This window comes from Spermophilus citellus (assembly GCF_964194105.1).
Source record: "Spermophilus citellus genome assembly, chromosome: 3".
NCBI classification, from domain to species: Eukaryota; Metazoa; Chordata; class Mammalia; order Rodentia; family Sciuridae; genus Spermophilus; species Spermophilus citellus.
In genome coordinates, this window is record NC_138184.1 from 174,374,114 (window position 1) to 174,397,935 (window position 23,822).

General features: G+C 36.1%; 1 protein-coding gene across 10 annotated transcripts in view; it reads right to left on the reverse strand.

Moving 5' to 3' along the window:
• The window catches only part of SRPK2 (SRSF protein kinase 2), a gene marked incomplete at its 5' end in the record, with an annotated part of 239,643 nt that overhangs the window by 133,921 nt on the left and 81,900 nt on the right, over positions 1–23,822 (reverse strand). For 5 of the 10 annotated variants that reach the window (XM_081286033.1, XM_081286037.1, XM_081286032.1 and 2 more), the window contains one exon: positions 10,430–10,493. The exons of the other annotated variants lie outside the window; for them this stretch is intronic. In XM_081286033.1, the coding sequence (XP_081142159.1) occupies positions 10,430–10,493 (64 nt within the window). The remainder of the gene's footprint in view (positions 1–10,429; positions 10,494–23,822) is intronic. 10 annotated transcript variants of the gene reach the window in all.

Consider the following 23,822-nt stretch of genomic DNA (forward strand, 5'->3'; position numbering starts at 1 on the left):
CTGCCCTTTAATGATAAAAGCATGTGCTTTATATAACCTTTTTAACTGAAATTTCTAAAATAAATAGCATTTCTTTCAAAATATATGAAAATGGTTACATTAACAAAATATAGTTAGATGAAAAGGTTTGATTCTTTTTTTGGGAGAACTAATTTCTTTTATTTTTTTCTTTTCCTTAAAGGCAGTGCTACTTTTTTTCCTTCACTTGGCTGTCAGTAAACAAAGTTAAACTTGTTAGTCACTTTTAGTAGCTGACCAGGCAAATACCACATACCTGAGTGTGCATCTTACTATTCTCTAACATAATCTTCTACCCTGACTTCCATTTTCTCTGAATCCCATTTCTGTTGCATTGTAGATCGTCTTTCAACTAGCCTTCATGTTTTTTCGGGAGTGGGGGACAGAAAATGAAAGAGAAATGAGAAAAGGATGAGGTGGCAGCTCTATAAAAAGAACATTATCCTACCTCTGTAATTTCCAAATTATTTCTAAAAGTATAAGTTTCTCCATGGTGGGTACTGAATATTTGCAAACAAAAGAATGATACTCAATTTGAGAAATCTGTATCTATAGGTAGCCCCTTCTCTTCCAAACAGCTAATATCTTATTAAACTGTGGTATCTTAGTATATAGTTCTTAAATCAGTGATCATGAGTGTTTGGCACATCTGAAAAATTGCAGAGTTGTAGAGACCTGCCCCTCAGTGTGAAGTTTCACTTGTATGCCTTCAATCTATAGATAATGCTTAGGATTTGAAAATCCCTCACAATAAGTCTGTGAATCCCATATTCTGTGCTTCTATAGCACAGAAGAAAAACATTTACTGTGAGCTGAATCTTAGTATCAGATACTCTATTTTTGAGATTGCACCACCACCAAATAGATTTGACATGAAAATCTAAACTTCCAACTTCTTTTTAAAAAAAAAAAGCAGAAGAGCTGAGAAACCTTGGCCTGTATTTCCACACAGCAGTAATCAGCCGGAGCAGATCAGGAATCACTCATTTGCTATGGCCTTGGTAGGCAGCTGTGTTTGTGAACCTTTTGCCACACCTCTGATCTTTTAAAGTTTCCCAGAAATGCAATTATGGTTATACGCAATGTACCCACTGTGGCACCATCCATGACACAGTGTTCAGAACTACATGCCAAAGAAATGAACCAAGCCATTAAGGGGCAAGTCACTCATCAACACATGTTCTGTACAAATTCTGTACACCAATAGTCTGTATGAATCCTACATTTCTGTGCTGTCTTTGTGGCCCTAATCTAGATCTCAAAACCACTGAGTATAGTCTAGAGCAGTTGCTGATAAATGCTGGATAAATGAATAACAAATATAATCTACTAAAATTAGTCTTGATTTTTTTCTAGCCCTAGTACATAAATGATTCAGCCACTCACATTTGTTCACAACAGTCCATGATAAATTTATCATAATCATGATAAATTCATCATAATCATAATCTTGAAGGCAAGACCATTACAAAGTAAAGAGGAGGTGCAAGTATTGGTACACAAAATGATATGAAGTGATACCTGGGACTTGGTATTGAATCATACTGAATCACATATGGAAGAGGCTACTTCTTTAGTCCAAGGTTCTTTTGAGTCTAGCAAAAAGCAAGTCTCACTTTCGTGCTAACATGTATTTACTCCCAATACTTGACAATTTAATTTCCCCTGTGAAAAGAACAACATGTGGCTGAAGCATGAAGTCTTTATTAGACAACAGGATATAGACAAGATATGATAATCACTGTTTTTTCAAGGTAATGATACTGTTTCTCCATTTCTAGTAGAATACAAAGATTCCTTTTCAAAGATTAGGTTTTTAAAACATTAAAATTTGGGGGTATTTTACCACAACTAAATGTAAGCAAAAGGGCATGATATCGAGTACATATCAGTACAGTGTGGAGTGAAAATGTGACAAAAACCAACAAAGTGATACACAAAATGCTGACATTAGGGAACAGATGAATATGGCTTAATGTTGCCATTTTGGCAAATATATAAAGTGGTCAGATTTAATTTCCATCTTACATGAAAAAAAATGCAAAGAAGGTAACGTGTTAAACTACATCTTCATGGTGATTGAAAAACTTAACATTTGTAACCCTGACACTTGAAAATAGTTAACGTCAATTAATTTAATAATTTAATGATCTATGCCAGTACCACAGAAATACACAACAATCCATACCAAAAGTCTTCCCACAAAATCTGTAACATGTTAACTGCAAATGATAATAACAGCTGTGACAAATGCTACCAAGGAGAGAAACATAGTCCTGGAAGAGCTTATAATAGGTGTAATCTGACCTAGGCAGGGCTTCCTTGAGATGGAGAATATAGAAACATAATCTGGAGCTGGGGTGTGGCTCAGTGATAGAGCACTTGCCTGGAATGTATGAGGCACTGGGTTTGATTCTCAGCACCACATATAAATAAATGAACAAAATAAAGGTCCATCAATGTCTTAAAAAAAATTTAAAAAAATAATCAAAATAATAGAACTGTGAGACTGAACTGGGAAGACCAGGACCTTGGGGGCATAGGTGCTCACTGGTCCAGTTTTACCTTTATCCAAAGAACCATGGGTAAATGCTTTTAAGAGAAGAGCGAGCCAGGCATGAAGGCACACACTTGTAATCCTAGCTACTTACAAGGCTGAGACAAGTGGATCACAAGTTCAAGTCCAGCCCTGGGAAGCTGATGTCATCATGGCCTCAAAATAAAACATAAAAAAGGGCCAAGGATATAGCTCAGTGGTAAAGCATCCCTGAGTTCAATCCCTAGAATCAAAAATAAAACAATAAAACTTTCTAAAAAATTTTAAAAATAAATAAAAACAGGACTGAGGCTGGGACTCAGTGGTGAAGCACTCACCTTGCACAAGCACGTGTGAGGCGCTGGGTTCGATCCTCAGCACCACATAAAAATGGATAAATAAAATAAAGATATTTTTTAAAGTATTTAAAAAATAAAAACAGAATGACCAACTTAATCAAATCTATGTTCTAAAAAGTTTGCTTTAGCTGTATTATAAACAATGCTCTGGATGAGCACTAGAAATCAGAAAGAATCAAAATTTAAATTGATATCAAAGAGAATAATTTAAAAAGTACTACCTCTAAATCAAATAATGATAAACAGAAAGGCAGCTCAGACAATCATCCTATTGGTTTTTTAAACCTGAAATTAATCAACCTAAGATGGCCTACCCACTACCTCAGGGTTTGGGTTATCAAGCTTGGAGCTCAAAAGAGGGGGCTCCAAGGATGGAACAGCAAAGCACCAATAATTGATGCTCAGATTCTCTGAGCCTCAATTCCAGTTTCTAAACTGGGATTTTTCTTACATGTTTTAAGGTAACTTTCTAATAAGGTTTAACTGAGGGCTGGGATGTAGTTCGGTGGTACAGCACTTACCCTGCATGCACAAAGCCCTGAGTTTGATTCCCCAGCACTTGGGGGAGAGGGAGTTAACTGAAGAAAGGTTTTGCTAATAAAACCAAACCAAATCTGAAAACTAATGTTAACATATATAACCTCTAGGACCTGAGATTACAATCATAGGAAACCAGTACCTCAGACAACTACACCCTACAGTCCTTTTCTGGTTAAATTTCTAATGCTGATCTTTGTGTAAGTCAGTGCCCGGAAACATTCCTCTATCTGCTTCTTCTCCTCAAAATGGCCCAAACTCTTGAGTGATGCTGGCACACAAACCAGAATGCTACAAGGAGAAAGAAGGAAAAGAAAGGAGAAAAAATATACAACACTAAGTTGGCAAGACCCTAGGGCACAAATGCCGGGAATACTGGCACATTCACTTTGAAAAACTGGTGATATCCAGTAAAATTCACCAACTACACTCCTAGGAAGAAAAATGCACATCCAGGTTCATTTACCAAAACACATACATACAGATGTGCATAACAGCACTATTACTAATAGCCACAAACTGCAAATATCCCCAACACCCATAAATAGTAAAATGGAAAAACTGAAGTATCCTCATACAATGAATACTGTAAAGCAATGAAACTGGATCAACTGTAACTACACGTAACATGGATATCTCTCACATAGATAAAAGTGGGAGAAGACAGACCAAAAGCACATACAGAGGGTTTCTATTTACAAAACTGGTCAAAAACAGAAACTGCCAGTTATGACGAATGCCTGTAATTCTAGCTACTTGGGAGGCTGAAACAGAACTCTCAAAAATCCAAGGTAAGCCTGAGCAATTTAGCAAGACCCTGTCTCGGAATAAAAAGGTCTGGGGATATAGCTCAGCGGTAGGTGCCTGCCTAGCATCTGCAAGGGCCTTGGTTTTATCCTCAGGACTAGGAAGAAAAAAGAGGGAGGAGGAGGTTTAAAAAAAAGAATCACAGGATTAAATATCAAGAGCCTAAAACTTCTACAAATAAATATAGCAAGAAATCTTACTATGTGTGGCAAAGACTTTTTAGGTAACCACACAAAAAGCATAAACTTAAAAAAAAATTTTTTAAGCTGAATTTCAAAATGATTTTATGATACATATATTTTCCCATATGTCTTCAATAAAATACTAATAAAAAATTAAATAAAAGCCGAACACAGTGGTGCACACCCATAATCCCAGCAGCTCGGGAGGTTGCGACAGGAGAATCACAAGTCCAAAGCCAGCCTCAGCAACAGCAAGGTCCTAAACAAGCAACTCAATGAGACCCTGCCTCTAAATAAAATACAAAAAAGGGCTGGGGATGGCTCAGTTGGTATAGTGCATGCCTTGCATGCACAAGGCCCTGGGTTCAATCCCTAGCATCACCCCCCCCCCCAAAAAAAAATGCTGAGAATGTGGCTCAGTGGTTGGGTGCCCTCTAGTTCAATCCCCAGTCCCCCACCCCCACCTCACCAATTAATAGAATAAAAGTAAAATAAGCATAAGAATTGAGTGGAGAAAGAACAACACAATCATCCACTGTACCATCTCATTCTACCATTTAGGGGAAAAAAATCTGTGCTATAAGTACAGACAGAAAGGGAGCAATGGCAAAGTGTGGATTCAAAATTTGAACAATCGTTATCAATAAATATTTGGCCTGGTCTTTGGGTTGGGAAGAGGGGGAGAATCTGAACAGAAAATAAAATCTTAGGCTTTCCCGCCACTAAGTACTTGCCACACAGACATGGAGAAAAACACACTTAACATAAGAGCAAATGAAGTAATGGACCCTTTTTTTAATAGAACATCCTTCTTTCTTTAACTTGGTCCCTTTTTTTTTTTTTTTAAATTCTCTCCCTGCTATTTTCCTACTTTTCTCCAGGGTTTCTCTGTTTGCCTTCTGCATCTGTGCATCACTATCATATGTCCTTTGTCTCTTCACAGAAGAAACTCCAAACAAGAAAGGGAATTAAAGTATACACATGAAAATTTCACAGGGTATGTATCTGAAATGTCCTTATATTGTGCAAGGAAAAATATAAAATCTGTATTACTTCTCATCAATCCTGTTTATTCAGCAGTGGTAAAATATAGGCCACAGCATAATATTATGACCCTTTCTCCCTCTCCCTGTTTCTCCTCTCCTGAACAAGGCAGCTAGCAATTTGTGAACTCAGTATTTGCCAGCTATATGGGACAGTAATGAAATAGAGTATTTCTTATCTATTCTAGCATAAGGCCCACCCTTTATATTTAAATATATTGAACATCATCCCCCCCCCCCAACAACCACACAAAGAAATGATCCTGTTAATGTCTGTTTCCTAAGAAAATGCAAACCTACTGGGCCTTGTTACTTAGTTATCAAATGTTAGCCAATTGTGCGCTTTACTGGTTACAATATCAATTTACATTTTAACAATAAGCAGATGGACACAAGGTTAAGTGTTAGAAACCCTCTGCTCACAAACTCCTCAGTTCTGCTTGGGTCTGCCTAAATGGACTGGGAATGATAACTGAACATTCTGGGTTCAACTATTCCTTATTAAGAATTGTATACTCTTGTTAACAAGAGTTCACTGAAAAAGTAGCAATATAGTTTAACAAAAATGTTAGTACAGCAAAATATTTTCTGTCCCTCAGGATCTTCTGGGATGATCTGTTAGAATCCTCCAATAGAAATTCCTTCTACACACCACACACACGCTCAACTCTTGCTCATTCTCCTCCCTTCTTCCCTCTTCCTGTTAAGAACTTGGAGATGGGGCTGGGGATGTGGCTCAAGCGGTAGCGCGCTCGCCTGGCATGCGTGCGGCCCGGGTTTGATCCTCAGCACCACATACCAACAAAGATGTTGTGTCCGACGAGAACTAAAAAAAATAAATAAATATTAAAAATTCTCTCTCTCCTCTCTCTCTCTTTAAAAAAAAAAAAAAAAAAAAAAAGAACTTGGAGATGGAATCTGGACAGTTTAGTAAGAGATCACTACCTTTTTCCCACCTATTATGGCTATTACTATTCCTCCTCTTTCCCATCTGCTTGATCTCATAAGCCCCAGGAGTCTGCAGCTAGGGAAGGACAAAAATAAGTAACAAAACTTGGCATCTTTTTTCATCAAATATTCAATTTATTATGTTCAATGGAAGTACACAAGGTGGAAAAACTGCCCATCACCATCTTTACAATGTTTAAAATGCATTCATTCATTCAACTGGCACTCAATTTTAAGAATAAAAGAAATACTTGAGCACTTGGGGTGTAGCTCAGTAACAAAGTGCTTGCCTGGCATGGGCAATGCCCTGGGTTTGATACCATAAGAGAGAGAGAGAGAGAGAGAGAGAGAGAGAGAGAGAGAGAGAGAGACAGACAGACAGACAGACAGACACTGTATGATTTACTCCTAAAATCTCCTGAAGGGTACTCTCTTGCAACAGATATGGCTTCCTCTTAACTGGCTATAATGTATGTTTTGTTTTTTATTCATCATCAGGTATTTAGTTTTATTATTATTATTTATTATTAATTCAGTGAAGTTCTCTAATCTTGGGGTGGGGGTAGGGGACAGGAGTTACTGAGGATTGAACCAAAGAGTACTTTACCACTGATCTACACTATCAACCCTTTTATTTTAAGACAGGATCTCAATAAGTTGCTCAGTCTGGGCTTGAACTTGTGATCCCCTATCTCAACCTCCTGAGTTGCTGGGATTACAGGCAGGTACAAATGTGCCTAGCTTCTGCTCTTAATCTGAAAAATAAATAAGTTAAAAATTTTCCATTTTCAAAATATAAAATCAAAAACTAAACTGTGACTTTTTGTAAGCTCATTAATTTTGGCCTATGAGTCGACCATTCTAAACAGAAGTAATTAATTCGTCCCCAACAAAATAATGCTCTATGGACTTCCAGTTTTATTAAAGCAAAAAACAAATTTCAAGGTGGTATTGAGATTTTCTAGGATAACATATTTTCTAATTTAGCCCCCAAAACAAACTCCAAAATTCCATTATAATTTCACTTGAAATCATATTTTTATTTTTCAGTGAAGGAGGTCTCAGAGTCTACAAAAATAAATTAGGTTTAGTTTTTATTTTGCTTTTCTAATTTTACAAAATTGCTTAAACAAAAATAATTCAACTAATACACTTCTCACAAGACTAGCAATTTCCTCTTAGGTTAAAAATACGAGATGAAAACATTAGTAAAACCATCACATCGCAGCTTCCATACATATTACATTTTGTATTTAGAAGTGTTGTTTCTCTGCTTGGTTCCCTGAAATATCAAAAGATCATTCTGCATTGCAAAAACAAAATCAGCTGTGCTGAATGATGACTTTTGGTTTCACATAGCCAAGGAGCTTTTCCTCTCCTTTAAAAAAAAAAAAAAAAAAAAAAAAAGCCAGGTTTCTTTACCCTTTTCTCCAATAGATACACAGAAACACTGAAAATCCTAAACCCCTTTAAGATGCAGAGGTTACCATGCCTGAAACTACTAATTTTAAGTTTTAAAAACAGTCAGCCAGGCATGACAACGCACACTTGGAATCTCAGCAACTCAGGAGGCTGAGGCAGGAGGATTGCAAGCTCAAAGACAACCTGGGCAACTTAAGGAGACCCTGCCTCGAAAATTAAAAACACAGGCTGGGGTTGTGGCTCAGTGGTAGAGCACTTGCCCTAAGACAGTTGAGGCCCTGGGTTCGATCCTCAACACATTAGAAAAGAAAAGAAAATAAAAGAAAAGAAAAGAAAAGGAAAGGAACAAAAAATAAAGGTTAATTTCTTTAAAAATGTTTTAAAAATAAAAAAGGTTGAGGCATACATCAGTAGTAAAGTGCTCCCTGAATTCAATCCCTAGTGTCATAATAAATAACTAAGTAATAATAAGAAAGTAAGAATAGAAAACTTTAAGAGTCAGTGCAAAGACTAATAAATCTCTATAACATGATCACTTAGCTCACTAAATAGCTAAGAATTGAAGAGTGTGAGTAAATGCTTATGATACTGTGAGGTATAACAATACCAAGCAGGACAAAGTGTTATGACATAAGTTTTTTAAAGAAACTTCAGATTCTTATTTTCAAGTTCTTTCGAAAAAGCCAAGTGATCTAACTAATCATTATAGTATGACTTTAACAAAATGGAGGAATAAAAGGTATTTTCTGTTTTTAATATACTTATATTAATAACAACTTCTGTGCTTACAAATGTTAGACTGATCCATAAGCTACATTTATCAGCATGTCACAATCACCTAAAATACCTTTAAGAACCTCCAAAATAATAAATAATAAAACAATAAAGTAAGCTCCACCAGAACTGCTTATAAAGTTATCAGCACAGTGGCTGATTTCTAAACTTTAAAGTCAGGACCAAATATGTCCTGGCTTTCCTTCAAGTAATCACAAGAGCCTAAGCAAGTAAATAAAATCACCAAAATATATTAGAATATTTTATCTTTTAACTTTACCCATTCCTGGTTCATGTCTCAGTAATATTCATCCATTCTGTTCCCCCCTCAATTTACCAAAAGAGAACGTGTGATACTACAGAAGGCTAACATGATCATTGCTGCCATCTCATTAAGTACATTCTTCCTAGCATCAAACTCTAACTCCACGGCTGCCACCTGGACTGTTCACTACTCAACTCCACTTTCTCCCCTCTCACCACCACCATTTTAATGGCAGAATATTCACAAGGCTGAAAACTGTTTTTCATCTCAGCAAACAGAATACTTAAAATCAGATGGTCGTCCACAAATCAGAAGTTAGAAGCCACAAAAAAATAATCAAGTAACTAAACTTTTCTATTTTCAGTGTCCATAGAAAGCAGTAACATCTAATTATGCTAGTAAATCTCTATAACATGATCACTTTGCCATCAAATCATCTCCTTCATAGACTAGTATACTTTAATTAAATACATTTTGCTGTGGTAGGTCCTTCAACTCCTATTTTTTCCCAGGGGTTTTCCTGCATCATTCTCTAATCACCAAATTATTTCTCCATAACATTTTCCTTAATTTTAAATCTATGAACAAAAAAAGATAACCGTGAAAAATTACCATAGAAGAGATATATCAATACACCTTAAATACAAAACATCAACATTAAGTATAAACTGCTGGATAACCAAGAAAAAGATAAGCATCTCTGGTATGACCAAAAACCTCACATTAAAACATTATGTACTATACATGATTTTGGTAAACAGAAGCAAACACAGTATTTACATATCGAAATGGAGAACTGTAGACTCATTTCTGACTTTAGATAAAAATATCTTAACTCTGTTTATAAGGCAAAATAGTTATTTTAATGAAATATCTCCTTACAGGTATAATCATATGATTGACAGGTAAAATAATTGCTTTAAAAATACTTCTGAGTCATTTTGTCCTTACCTGCAGGCATGAACCATTACTGCATGCAGTGACTGTTCCATTTCCTAGCACAGACTTGAAGAAGCATCATATCTCTCTTTCAGAATGTGACTAATCTGTGGGTTTGCAATTCCTAAGCTATTTACAAATGGCACTCCCTTTCCACATAAGAAAATATTTGTTACAACCAAAAATCAAGTATTTTTAACCTAGATCTCTTACAAATAACCTTGGTAATTCTGTACAGCAACAACCTCAAAATACAGGAAGAAAATCCAACAGTAGTATTTCCTTAAAGAAAGCAAGATTTTTGTTTGTTAGATTATTTTGTAAAGCCTTCACAGCTGTCACACATGAACCAGCAGTCCGCCGTGTTATGGTGTGCATGCTGCAGCTGATTAGGCTTCACTATTTAAAAAAAAAAAAAAAAAAAATTCAATTAACCTTCGCAAAAGCAGAACCGCTTCCCCAAATACACATCTTCAATACAGCACAATACCAGCATGCAGTACAATACATTATGTAGCAAACTTGACAAGAAAAAAAAAATGTCCTGTTTCTTAGTAAGGCTACACCATTAATTGTTCATGCAAGAGATGTAGCTGTACCTTTCTGAAGAGGACGACTTCTCAGAGTTAACTGACATCAGCAGCTCAATCTTCTGCTTGATTTCTGGAAAAATCAGAAAATATTCACAACCAAGATTGCCTGCCCTTGCTTCCAAGCTTTATATCAAGAGATTTTTCTTCTCTAATCCCTTTTGTTCCGAATGAGGCCACAAGATTCACAGTACTTCTGTTAGGACTGGGATTCAATGGTGCTATAAAGGGAAAAAGCTCCAGAGGCATCAGGCCTTGCTAAACTATGCACATGACTGTTTATGAAAGCAGGAAGTACCATTTCTTTTAAGCAGAGGGGTGTTTTCTTTTTTAAGGTAGAACTTACATGGTTCTAAAAGATGATTTCAAATTTAGCAAATTATAATAAAACCAAAAAATGCTAACATCAGAATTTAACACACTGGATAATTTGAGAAGCATGGATAATAATGTTTCTGACTATAGTGAACAAATATGCAACCCTTGGCTGCTTCTATTTCACTAGCCCTAAAAAATATGGCTCAGTGAATCATTTTTGTCACTTAAGAATGAAATATTAAAACAGAATTCCAATTTAACAATTAAAAATGCTCAACCTTTGTTAAAAATTTCTTGGTTTTCATTAAAGCTATATCTAATATCTAGTCCCCAGCTCCTTTAGAAAAAGACTTGTTATTTTACACCTTAATTTTCCCCTCCTCCTTCACAGTACAGTACAAGTGAACAGCAACACCCAGTTACCGAGCAGAGATAACATTCTTGTCCTTTTAGGAAAGGACTGGCAATGCCACCTACAACAGAAAAGTAAGCACCAGTTCAATTTAATTAAAAGATAATTGCTCATACTGATTTGGAAAGGAGATAACAGATTAAAAGGGAAGAGTGAAAATAAAGAGGGAGAATAAAGAGATGAGGAAAAAAAAAACCGCTTCCTTTAAAATACCAACGACTGATCTAGTGCTCATAATTTTAAGTGAATAAAATTAACATGACCTTATTATTTTTTGTGCAAGTCTGTTTTCCTATTCCTAAAAAGTATTTCTAACTGCATTTTAAAAATTATGTTTTCATAATAAAAACTTCACATACTAAAAATAAAACACAGTGCCACTGAAATACTAAGAAACAGTCTCAGAATTTCAAAGTAGACCAATTATTTTTCCTTTTTTAATTTTTAGAGATAAACTAATTATGATCTTTAAAAAATGAAATCAAAGTGGAATGAGAAAATTTAAAGGAAAAAGGAATAACATGCATAAAATGCAATGGACTTGTGGAGGAATATCCTCTCGATGTTATTTACAATGAGTTTTTCCAATTGTTTAAGCTTATTTTCATCCAGTGGGCGTTACAGAGCTAGTAACTACTGGGACGAGAACGAAACTTACCTTGAACATGCTAAGGTGGATTACAGAGCTGTACACATGATACCATGGTGAACATTCAGTAAAGACCCCTTCTCTGGCACTGTCCTTCTGCCCCATACTAAAAAGAACAGACTGTTTAAGCGCTCCAGCTCTGCCTTGGATTTAGGAACAGGCTTTTCCATCATTTTTAAAAACATGACCTTGGGGAGATTACATAAACTCCACAAGCCTTTCTCTCCTCCTCTGTAAAATGGGGATAATTCCTACTTGAAAGGCTGCTGTGAGGATTTATTGAAAGAATCTATGAAAAGTTCAATAAGTATTGTGCTTGGCATGTGATAAGCCCTCCTTGCCTATTATTACGCAGTGCCTATTCCCCTCACTATTTACTGAATGAGTCAATGAAGTATACAAGGTCTGCCCAATTTTAAATAACTTTCCCTAGTTTAAATTCCCCGCCCCCTTATAATCAACCTCAACATAAACCTTTTTTTAATCACTTACAGTGTTACTGTATGTGGAAATTTAAATTTAATCTGTAGCTCTAGACAATTACTCTTACTTTATCAACTAGCTACTTTGAAAATAAGATTACACTTAAATCCATCTTCATTGTGACTTTTTTTTTATTCCAAAAGGATAAACAGTTCATATTTCAGTATATTTATATAAAATCAGTGATTAAAAAGCCCAAGATTAAATTACACAGCTCTAATGACATTTATGCTCATCTCGTAAACATTAAGAAGAAAAGTTCAAGCTATAAACCATTTTATGGCTAGTCACTTTGGGAACCAAAGAGAATTCTAATAATACATGAAAATGATTCCAACATTACTTCTGCCAAAGAGTCAGATTTGTTTAGAGTTCCAAAAGAATTGGAAGATTCAGGAATGTTGACAAATACTGTATCAATATCATATCCCATGAAACATATGTATTCCATCTAACTAAGAATTTCAGGGTGTAGGATTTTGTAGCTCAGTGGTCCAGCACTTGCCTACCACATGTGAGGCACTGGGTTCAATCCTCAGCACCGCATAAAAATAAATAAAATAAAGTTGTCCATTTACAATTAAAAATAAAATAAGAAAGAATTTCAGAAGTCATTTTACTGACTTCAATTCCACACAATATCCACCAAAATCCTGGAAGACTCATATCCATACTGCACTGACGAACCTTGGCATCCTCAATCTATGGTCTTCTGAACCTCTGTATCACCTGAGTCACCCATTCCTATGGCTATATTTAGCACACCCTCTTACACATACTACAAATATTTTCCTCCAATTAGTTATTTTTCAATTTTATTAATTACTCCCAGGGTAAGATCTGGAACCCTATACTCTATTTTTCTGCAATTAAGTCAACAAATCCTTTTCTTTATAAGTTCTAGTCTCCTATTAAACTTGGAAGACCTTCTCCACATCAAAAAATTTTAATGTCCTATTTTATGATAACATTCTGCATGTATCCTTCTAGAATTTATTCTGGTCCAAGAATTGATATAGAGGTCCAGTCTGCTTTCATAAGTCACATTTTAAAACCATACAGCACACCCTACCCCCACAATTTTAAAGGACTCTCTTCACGACCACTCCTTGGTTCTTCCAAAGCATCGGTCTTACCATCTTGCAATTAACCATTAATTTAACCATCCACCATCTTCATTTATACTTTTAGACCACTTAATTTTTTAAAAAAATGTTTACTCACCTAATGTTTCCCTGCAACTTTCATCTGAATTCCCTCTACTATCTAACAACCACACTGCTATACTTCAAAATGCCTGCCAGTACACTGATCAGCTCCTTCTGTATCTCGCCATCTTTAATCAATCCTTTATACCACTCCCCTGATGATGCCATTCCTACTCTCACCTAAAGACCACACTTTCTTGCCAGGTACAGTGGTGCACACCTATAATCAACTTGGGAGACCTACGGCAAAGAGGCTCCCAAGTTCAAGGCCAGCCCCAGCAACTCAACAAGACTCTATTCTCAAAATAAAAAGGGCTAGGGAATAGCTCAGTGGTAAAGTGCCTCTGGGTTCAACCCCAGCACTACCTCCTCCTTTCCCCCACCCCCCGCCCCCACCAAAAATAAAACAAAACAAAAAAACAACTTACTACTTGAACACAAAAAATAAGCAAGTGATTCCTGTGTATGTTGAATAAGCATTTTAATTATGTTAATCTGATTTAGTTATAGAATTTTGATTTCAATTTCAAGATAATATTATAGGAAATTATTTTTAATTGGAAAAAATTATAAATTTTATTTTTTATTTTCCCTGAGACAGGGTCTCCCTATGTTGCCCAGGCTAGCCCTGAACTCCTGGGTTCAACCAATCCTCCTGATCTTCTTGCCTCAACTTCATGAGTAGCTAGGACTACAGGTGTAAGCCACCTCACCCAGCTAGGGTTTATTCTTTTAATCCCTTTGTTTTTATGATTCTTCTCATACTCTAGGTCCTTTACATGATCATCATCTTCCACTTAGTCCTTAAATGCTGGTCATACTGGTAGGACCCTCTAAGTCATTCACCAACCCTTCTATCTACACCCTTGATTAAAAAAAAGAAGAAGAAAAAAAAAATGACACTGATGAAGATCATACATGAACTGCTAACCCAATATACTGCTACAACCCAAAACAATGCATCCTCCAATCTCTACTAGACATTTTCTTCCAATCACTGAATGCCTTAACACAATGTCTACAAATGAATTCATCACTTCTCAATCTTATGTTACTCTTTATAGTTCTCTCTCTCTCTCTGTGTATACATATGAGTATGTGTTTGCACAGGCACACTCAAGGGATTAAACCAGGGTCTTGGCACTCTATCAATGGGCTCCACCCCCAGCCCATACCCTTTGTAGTCTTCTACTCAGTAAACTGCATCGGCCGCCACAAATTTCTGAAGAATCCCAGGCTAATCCCCTATCTTTAGAGGGATATAATTTCCACATTCTCCCTTTTTTATATATTGAACGTTAGTGGTTGTTCCCAAATACATCAAGCTTTTTCATACCACTAAATCTTTTGTTATACAGTTTCCTCTCCCAGAAATGTCACTATCAAGTTCATCTCCCTTACATACCCAACTACTTTTCTAACCTCAACTTCAAATGCTACTTCCTCCTAAATGTCTTCCCAGACAGAAGACCTATTCTGCCCCTCCATATATTGTACATACTTGCATTACACAATTACTAAAAGATATCATTTTTTTTAACTGTTAGCTGCCTCAAGGATTGGGACTGAGTTTCCATTTCAATTCACAGAACCAGACATATCAGACACTTATGATGATCCCTTCATAGTCTTCTTAGCCAGTTCTAGTAAATCTAATTAGTATTAAAGTTACAATCTACCTAAGCTAGTTTACTTTTTCTTAAATGTACACTTCTATATATGCACAGCTAAACCACATGAATTTATAAAGGAAAAATCTGAAAAAAAAATACAAATAACTGGAGTCAGACACATTTTTCACCTTTTTCAAAAGGTTATTGTCTCTGAGACCTAAGGCTAAATTTTCACAGACCCTAGCAATCCAAGCAAAACATTCTGCATTCTTTTAAAACATTGTTATGTATCTCCAATCGATTAAAATCATCACTACTAATCAGCTTTCTTGATTAAAACAACTAATTGGTCTGTGACACCATATTCTTACACATCACCTTATATGCCATTAAAAGAAAAACCAGTTCAAATTCCCCCATTCAATCTCTTGTACCCAACCCACAGACTTTCCTATGATACCCTTTTGTTCTTATTTTCCTTCACACCTTAAGAGACACTCAAATTTCATGTGACAACAAATAGTTTAACTCTTTAGTTAATGGCTTCCAGTCTCTAATATGTAACACACTGAGGTTTAAGACTTCTGTGTTAGGACTAGGAGTTTCAGAGCTGAGACAATTCCCAAGAACGCTGGCAGAAGGTGGCAAATAACCAGTAAATCCTGTCAGATGAAGTCCAATAAAGATAGCACCACAAAGGTGCTAACATCCTAGGAAAGGGAATCAGGCAATCCTGAATCCACCCAGAATTCTAAGAGTGTTGGTAGCATAAGAAACATGAATGTGGGCTGGGGCTGTAGTTCATTGGCAGAGCCTAGCACATGTGAAGCACTGGGTTCAATCCTTAGTATCACATAAAAATACACAAATCAAATAAAGGCATGCTGTCCATCTACAATTACAAAAAACAAAGAAAGAAACCTGGGCACCGTGGACATGATATGATCCTGTATCATCTCCACCACTACACATCTAAGTGTGGCCCCTGACTTTTTGTAGAATCTGAAAAAATATAGTTACTATGCAGACAGTTCTGCCTGAATTCTGACAAATGTAATAAACTTCCTTTCACTTGCCAAATTCCTTATGTAATCATCCACAAATTTGATTTTATTTGGGATGCACATAACAAAGGTTTTTAAAATTTAATTGCTGCTTTATATTTATGAAGAGTCATTTTGGACTACAAGGAACACATGTGTAAAGGAAACTCAGATGATAGGGTAATAAAGCAAAACTATATCTATGAGTTAATGGGAAAGTGCCACAGGAAACCTCCAAACAAGGATCTTCTTCAGAAGGCAGGGAAGCTCTTAAAACTTACTTTTTTGTTACCAGGCACTCAATGGGAATTCTCTCTACCATTATGCTCCACCATTCTAGGATTATAATATGACCGACTCCAATTCCATTTCTCTACTGCCTCAGGATGCACACTGATGGCCTAGGAGTATCTTTGAAGGGCTTCCACTGAAATGCAAAAAGCCTGCTTTGGGGGCTTTTCTGACTCCCCTGTCAAATCTCCAATGCTACCTTCAGAGCCAAGATTTAACATCCTGACTCAAAACTCAAGAGACAAATAAGAGACCCTTCAAAAAAAAGAAAAAATAAAGCAAGTCCTATGAGATATCTAAGAAGATTTATAATTAACTGACCAACTTCTCCAAAGGTCATTCTAACCTAAAAGGGGTACCCTTGTTTTTGCAGCATTTATTAAAATCTCTGTTATGACAATACACAGAAAAGCAAAAATTGTACAAACATAAAAATAACACTTTTTTAAAATATTTATTTTTTAGTTTATTAGGTGGACACAATATCTTTTGGGTAAGCTTTTGTGTTCTCTTTATGTGGTGCTGAGAATCGAACCCAGTATCTCACGAATGCCAGGCGAATGCGCTACCACTTGAGCCACATCCCCAGCCCCTAAAAATAACATTAATAAGATAATCATTCAAACAAATGTCTCTGATTATCACTAGCCTTTATCCCCACTCTTTAAAACCATTCTTTGTCAAGTCTCTCAGGGATCAGCAAACATTCCAACAACTCAGCAAAATGCAAATCCAGAATAAAGTGAAAACTTAAAATTTGTAAATAATGTAACATTTGATGAAAGGAATAGAAAATACTAAAGTTAGGCTAGAATCCTGGGGGGAGGAGGAGGAACAAGGACAATAATGTGCTAAGTGCCTCAAGAATTGGGGGTGGGAGAGGTTAGGGGGGCACTAGAGATCAAATCCAGGGCTTTACACATGCTAGGCCAATTAGATACATCCCCAGCCCAAGAATGAAGATAATTTTTTAAAGAGAATTATAATTACTTGATTAGCAGGGCTGAAAGAAGAAATAAAACCTTTACATATTTACAAAATAATCTTCATTATGACTGCATTATAACCAAAAAGATGTCCAATCATATTGTTATACAACATATCATTCTTTAATTATTATGATATAAATGCCCAAAACAATCAACGATATATTCTTTGTTCATTTTAACAAATCAGTGCACATTTTTCAACTACAACTTAAATTTTATTAAATAAACAATCCTGAAATTTTTATATCCTTTTTCAAAATAAATTCCCAATGTCATTCCCTTTTGTAAAAATAGCCTTTTTCCATTACCAATTTTCCTCCTGCTATAATTCCAAAACAGGATTGTATTGCTGAACATGGTAATAATGTATTTACTCTAAACTACAATGGAATGGGGATGGAGGTAAGGGAGAAGGAAAAGGAGGTAGTCTCAAACTGGTTAAGTTTCAGATTTAGGAAGCCAGGCACTGTGGCACATGCCTGTAATCCCAGTGGCTAGGGAGGCTGAGGCAGAAGGACCCTGAGTTCAAAGCCAGCTTCAATACCTTAGTGAGGCCCTAAGCAATTCAGCTAGACACCGTCTCTAAATAAAATATTAAAAAGGACTGGGGATGTGGTTCAGTGATTCAGAAGCCCTGGGCTCAATCCCTAGTACCAAAAAATAAGTTTCTGATTTAAAACTTCTATAAGGCAGCTTCTATGCCACTTATCAGAAACTCCATTTACTAGAGGAAATGCTTTTCTGTCACTTTTTAAGTTGTTATCCTGAGTATAATTTATAACCCAAGAGAAATACTAGTTTAAAAACTTTGCTATTTATTTCTAAATTCTAGTCCAAAAAAAAAAAAAAAAAAGTGTGACTGAAAGCCAGCAAGCCAGTGAACAGAGAAACCCTTGTTTAGATTGTCTATGCCATCCCAGACCTCACATCAGTCAGCCTAAACACTATATTGGATATGTTAAAACTTTTCAGTTCATCAGATAGTATTTATTACTAGTGTTTTGGTACTGTAGAATTCTGAGAACTAAATATGAAAAATACAGTAAAGTACAAAAATAGTAATGGTTAAATAAATCCCCAGTTTTATTAGCCTTACCATCATCACACTGTAAGCAATGAAATGTAATAAACTAATCCCGGAAAACTGTTACAGGTTTCTCACCACTGCAAAGTATCATTAATAGTTAATCTAGTCTCTCAACAGAACAAAGGCACTCTAACCCTACTAACTGTTGGTAAGACAAAGTAACACAAGTGAGGTGACATTCTATGCTCTACTCACTATGAGGCCAAGTTTTAAAGCTTCCTCTGCAAAACTCTCATATCATTTGCATATTTCTCATATACAAATTTTAGGAATTAAATCACAGAGAATAAAGGCAAGTACTGTTTAACTCTAATTCAGACAGTTTTTCATATTAGATTTTAATAGACAAATTAAATTACTTTGTTCTCTAATACAGTGATTCACAAAGTCACAAATTAAAATATTTTCAACTTTTGCATATAAAGGACTGTGGCGCTGGGGATGTAGCTAAGTGATAGAGCAAGCACTTGGCACATGCAAGGGCCTGGGTTCAATATCCAACACCCCCCCCCCGCGCCACACACACACACACACACACACACAAAAAAAAAAAAAAAAAAAAAAAGACTGTGAATTCAGGAAGACAGTGGGTGTCTGCTTTCCAACTCCTCTGTCAAGCCAAGGCCCACCTGACCATCTCAAAAAGAAACTTTCTTATGTTAAGAGGCAGCAAAATTTTGTTAAGTCATAGCTGGGCACAGTGCCCCATCCCCCAATCCTGAGGTATTCCTGAGGGTGATCTTCCTAGATCACAAATTCATAGCTAGCCTGAGCAATTTACCAAGATCCTGTCTCAAAATAAAATAAAAAGGACTCAGTTGTAGAGCACTTGGGTAGCATTTATGAATCCCTGGGTTCAATCCCCAGGATGGGGGCAGGAGATGCATATCAAGCAAGCTTGTTTGTTTTATAAAAGAGGGATGGGTCCCTAAATCACACATCACAATGTTTAAAACATAAGGAAGAAAACTAATGAGATATGGTCTTAAGATTTCCATCTCTGCATTTCCTTAGTACCAACTGGCACTGAGCTAGTTTGCTATCTTGGGGGGGGGGGGGGACACACACAAAACATGTAAGATGCTTCATTTCACTTAAACCATCAATCTTACCAAAGTCCTTTATATGAACTCATTTAATCCTTTCAACATGTAGAAATTGAATCTCTCAAAGTTGAAGAAATTTGCTCAAGACCTCAGATCAGAGCTAAACAATTCCAGTTAAAACAGCATCAAAAAGAATAAAATTCTTAGGAATAAATATAACTGTAACAGTAGTCAACATTTTGAACATGGCCCTCCCTGTTCTGAGGCCTATTTTAAGATACTAGGGGAGAGGAGTAACCCAGGGATTGGACAAGGGAAGCTTAGCCACTAGCCTATCCCATTTTTAAATTTTATTTATTTATTTACTTACTTACTTACTTATTTACTTATTTATTTATTTATTTATTTAGAGGCAGGGTCTCTCTCCTAAGTTGCTCAAGGCCTCTGAGGCCAGTTTTAAATGAAACTGTTTTTCTTTTCCATCCTAGGCTGAATTATCTGTCCTTGAACACACACCCACCACAGGAAGGAGATGTCCCCAGAGTATCTAGGAAGTGACTATCTCCCAAATTAACAAGTAAATTTCAACACACTACCAGGGTGCAAACCCACCCCACCCAGTCAGGGCACACCTGGAATGCAGCCTGAAGAGATTCTTTCAAAAGCCCTCTGTTTTTCCTGATAGGCAGAATCACAGTCTCTGGAACTGGGGGCAGTTCCCTGTGCTTCTCCTTTACTAACAAAGCAATAACCTTCTTTTTCTTTTTTCTCAAAATTGTGTCCTTCTTATTAAATTGGCATCAGGGACAAGGATGGAGCTTTTGGTATCACAACCAAGAAAGTGTAAGACTTATACACACTTAAAGATAGAAAATATTTTTTAAAGAAATTAAAGACCTAAATAAATGTTTGACAGATATCCAGTGCTCACAGATTAGAAGACTTAGTATAAAGATGTCACTATTCCCCAAATTAATCTACAGATTGAACACAATCCTTATCAAAACCCCAACTCCCCCCCCCTTTTTTTTTTTTTTTTTTTTTGCAGAAATGGACAGGCTGATCCTAAATTTGTACAGAAATACACAGGACATTGAATAACCATAACAATCTTGGAGGGGGGGAAATTGGAAGACTCCTGCTTACTGACTTCAAAACTTACTAAAAAGCTATAGAAATCAAAACATATGTGAAAATAGCCTAAGGATACTTAAATCAATGGAGTAGAATTGAAATTGCAAAAAGGAAACCTCCCAATATAGTCAACTGATTTTCACCAAGGGCATTAAGATCATTCAATGGCAAAACAACAGTCTCTTCAACAAATAGTGTGAGACAACTAGAAATTGATAAACAAAAGAATGAAGATAAATTCCTATCTCACAATCTACTAAAAAATTGAAAATGGATCAAAGATCTAAATGCAAGAGCTAAAACCATAAGCCTCTGAGGAAGAAAAGTAAGTGTAAATCTTCATGGCTTGAATTAGGTAACTTTGGATTAGATATATTTTCTTTGATATGACATGAAAAGAATAAGATATAAAAGAGCAGATTACTGAACATCATAAAAATTATAAACTTTGCATCAAAAGATATTATTAAGAAAATTTGCAAGGTGGGAGAAAAATATTTGCAAATCATATATCTGATAAGACACCAGCATACAGACTATCAAAGAATCCTTTGATATTCTCTTAGAGCTCAACAATTTTTGAAAATGCAATTAAAAAGAAATACCAATGTCTGATTAGCACATAAAATGATGCTCTACTCATCTGTCTAAGAATGCAAAACAAAACAATGAAATACCATCAGCTTGGACACAACCAAAAAGACAATAACTAGTACTACTAGGATACAGAGAATTTAGAGCCCCGGGGCATGGCCTACAGGAATGTAATATGGTGCAACTACTTTACTTTGGAAACAGACTTGGCAGTTCTTCCAACAGTTAAAGTTATTAAATGACCCAACAATTTCACTCCTAGGTACAGAACTAAAAATGTGAATTGACTATGTTCAGACTGTTCACACACAAACTTACACATGAATGTTCATAGCAGTGTTACTCATAATAATAGAAAATCAGGAAAATTCATATGTCCATCAACAAAAGAACAATAAACAAAATGTAGTATATCCATACACTGAAAGAACAGAGTACTGATACATGCTACCACACAGATGCACTTCAAAACATTATGCTAAGTGAGAGAAATCAGAAACACAACCCATATTATATGATTCCATGTATGCAAAATGTCCAGAACAGGGAGATAACAACAAGACAGTAAGCAAGCATACTGACTTCAAAAACTTACTACAAAGTATAGGAAACAAAAGTAAGAGGATGCCAAGGGCTGAGGAAAGGTGGGATGGGAGTTGAGTGTTATGTGCTAACACATGGAAGTTTCTTTTGAAGTAATTAAAATATTCTGGAAATACATAGTGATTTGCACAACATTGTGCATATGCTAAATGTGGCCAAGTCAGTTTAAGAATCCAAGAGTACAAGAGGTTTAGCTCCACGGCGTAATTCCACAGCAGTGCTGCAAAGCCTACAAGCAAGAAATCAAGACTCTTACTAGAGGAAAGGGAGTGGTGAGAGAAGGTATCTGGGCTTGGTTAGGAGTTTTTTGCCAAGTGAAGAAAAGAGGATTTAGCCCATTCCAAGCAGAAATGGCACAAGCAAAGCTATGGAAAACATACCATGTGCACCATTGTTTTGCTGGCTGGCAGGAGTTTAGCGGGTACTGGTAGGAAACGAAGCCAGAGATACTGGCAGAACAGGTTTCATGCTGGTTTTTCTAGGGCAGAAATACAACCAACTATATACTCAAAACTAAATACAAGATTCAACAGGTGGATAACATTTAAAAGCACATTTTAATTTTATGTCATGCTGGGGTGGGGGTTAAACTTCATAGAGTTATTTATAAGGCTTTTCAATTCACCACAATTCATTTTGTGTCTGTACACCCACACCCTACCCCTCAGGAACTTTGCCAATTATCACTTCTCTAATTTGTAAATCCAAAAATTCTCACCTCAAGCATCAGTTGTTCCTCATTTCTATAAAAATCTTTCACAGCAGCAAGCAATAGTAAAATCTACTTCCAAGGCTTTGTTGCTTTTACAAAATGAAGTACCACAGACACTTTCTTTGGCAAAGTAAATGGTCTCTTTTATTCTAACCTTACTGCCTGTAGGGTTTGCTAGCAAATACATAAACAGGAAATCTTAACTAGTTCCCCATTTTTATAGCAAGAATCGACATACAGAACCTTAAACAGATCAAGAACACAAAATCTGGGCATCACGGAGCACTCCTGTAATCCCAAAGATTCAGGAGGCTAAGGCAGGAAGCCACCAAGTTGCAGGCTTGCTTCAGCAACTTAGTGAGACCCCTTCTCAAAATAAAATAATAAAAAGGACCAGTGATATAGTTCAGTGGTAGAGTACCCCTGAGTTCAATCCACATTATCAAGCACACACACAGAGAAAGTCTTGGCTTTGTTATATCAAAGTGACCCTGAATCAATATTCCAGAGTTCAAGTTCATCCTTATCCTCTTTTGCCATGAGTATTGAGTTGCTGGTTCCTAATCACACAAAAACAATTATTTAAAGCATGTGGTAATACCTGAAGATTGCCATTAGGATTACTAATAACTATTTGTAATAAATAAAACAATAATTAACAGCTGACATTTCAGCAGTTACAATGTGTCAGGCATGCTTCTATTTGTTTCATACATAATAACTCTCTTGATATTCCCATATCCCTGTAAGATAAATATTATCATTATCCCCGTTTCTTAAAAAATATGTATTCTTAAGTTTTAGGTGAACACAATATCTTTATTTTACATTTATATGGTGCTGAGGATCAAACCCAGTGACTCGCACATGCTAGGTGAGCAGTTTACCACTGAGCTACAATCCCAGCCCCTATCCCCGTTTTACAGAGAGGAAAACTTAAACACAGAAAGGCCAAGTAACTTGCCAAGGTTCACAGAGCTACTATGGTAGAGGGGTGATCCAACTCCATGTGGTCTATTCATAGAGTTTGGGCTCTAAACGACTATAATCTATGCATCCCTACTTTCAAATGTTAATTTTTTATTACTAAAAAGCTTAAACACACTCGCATTCATATTATTTATATTATTTATAAATGCTATAACAATCCTACAAATCCATTCCCACTCGGACCACATATTTATAATCCTGACACCCACCTTCCTCAAAAAAAAAAATAT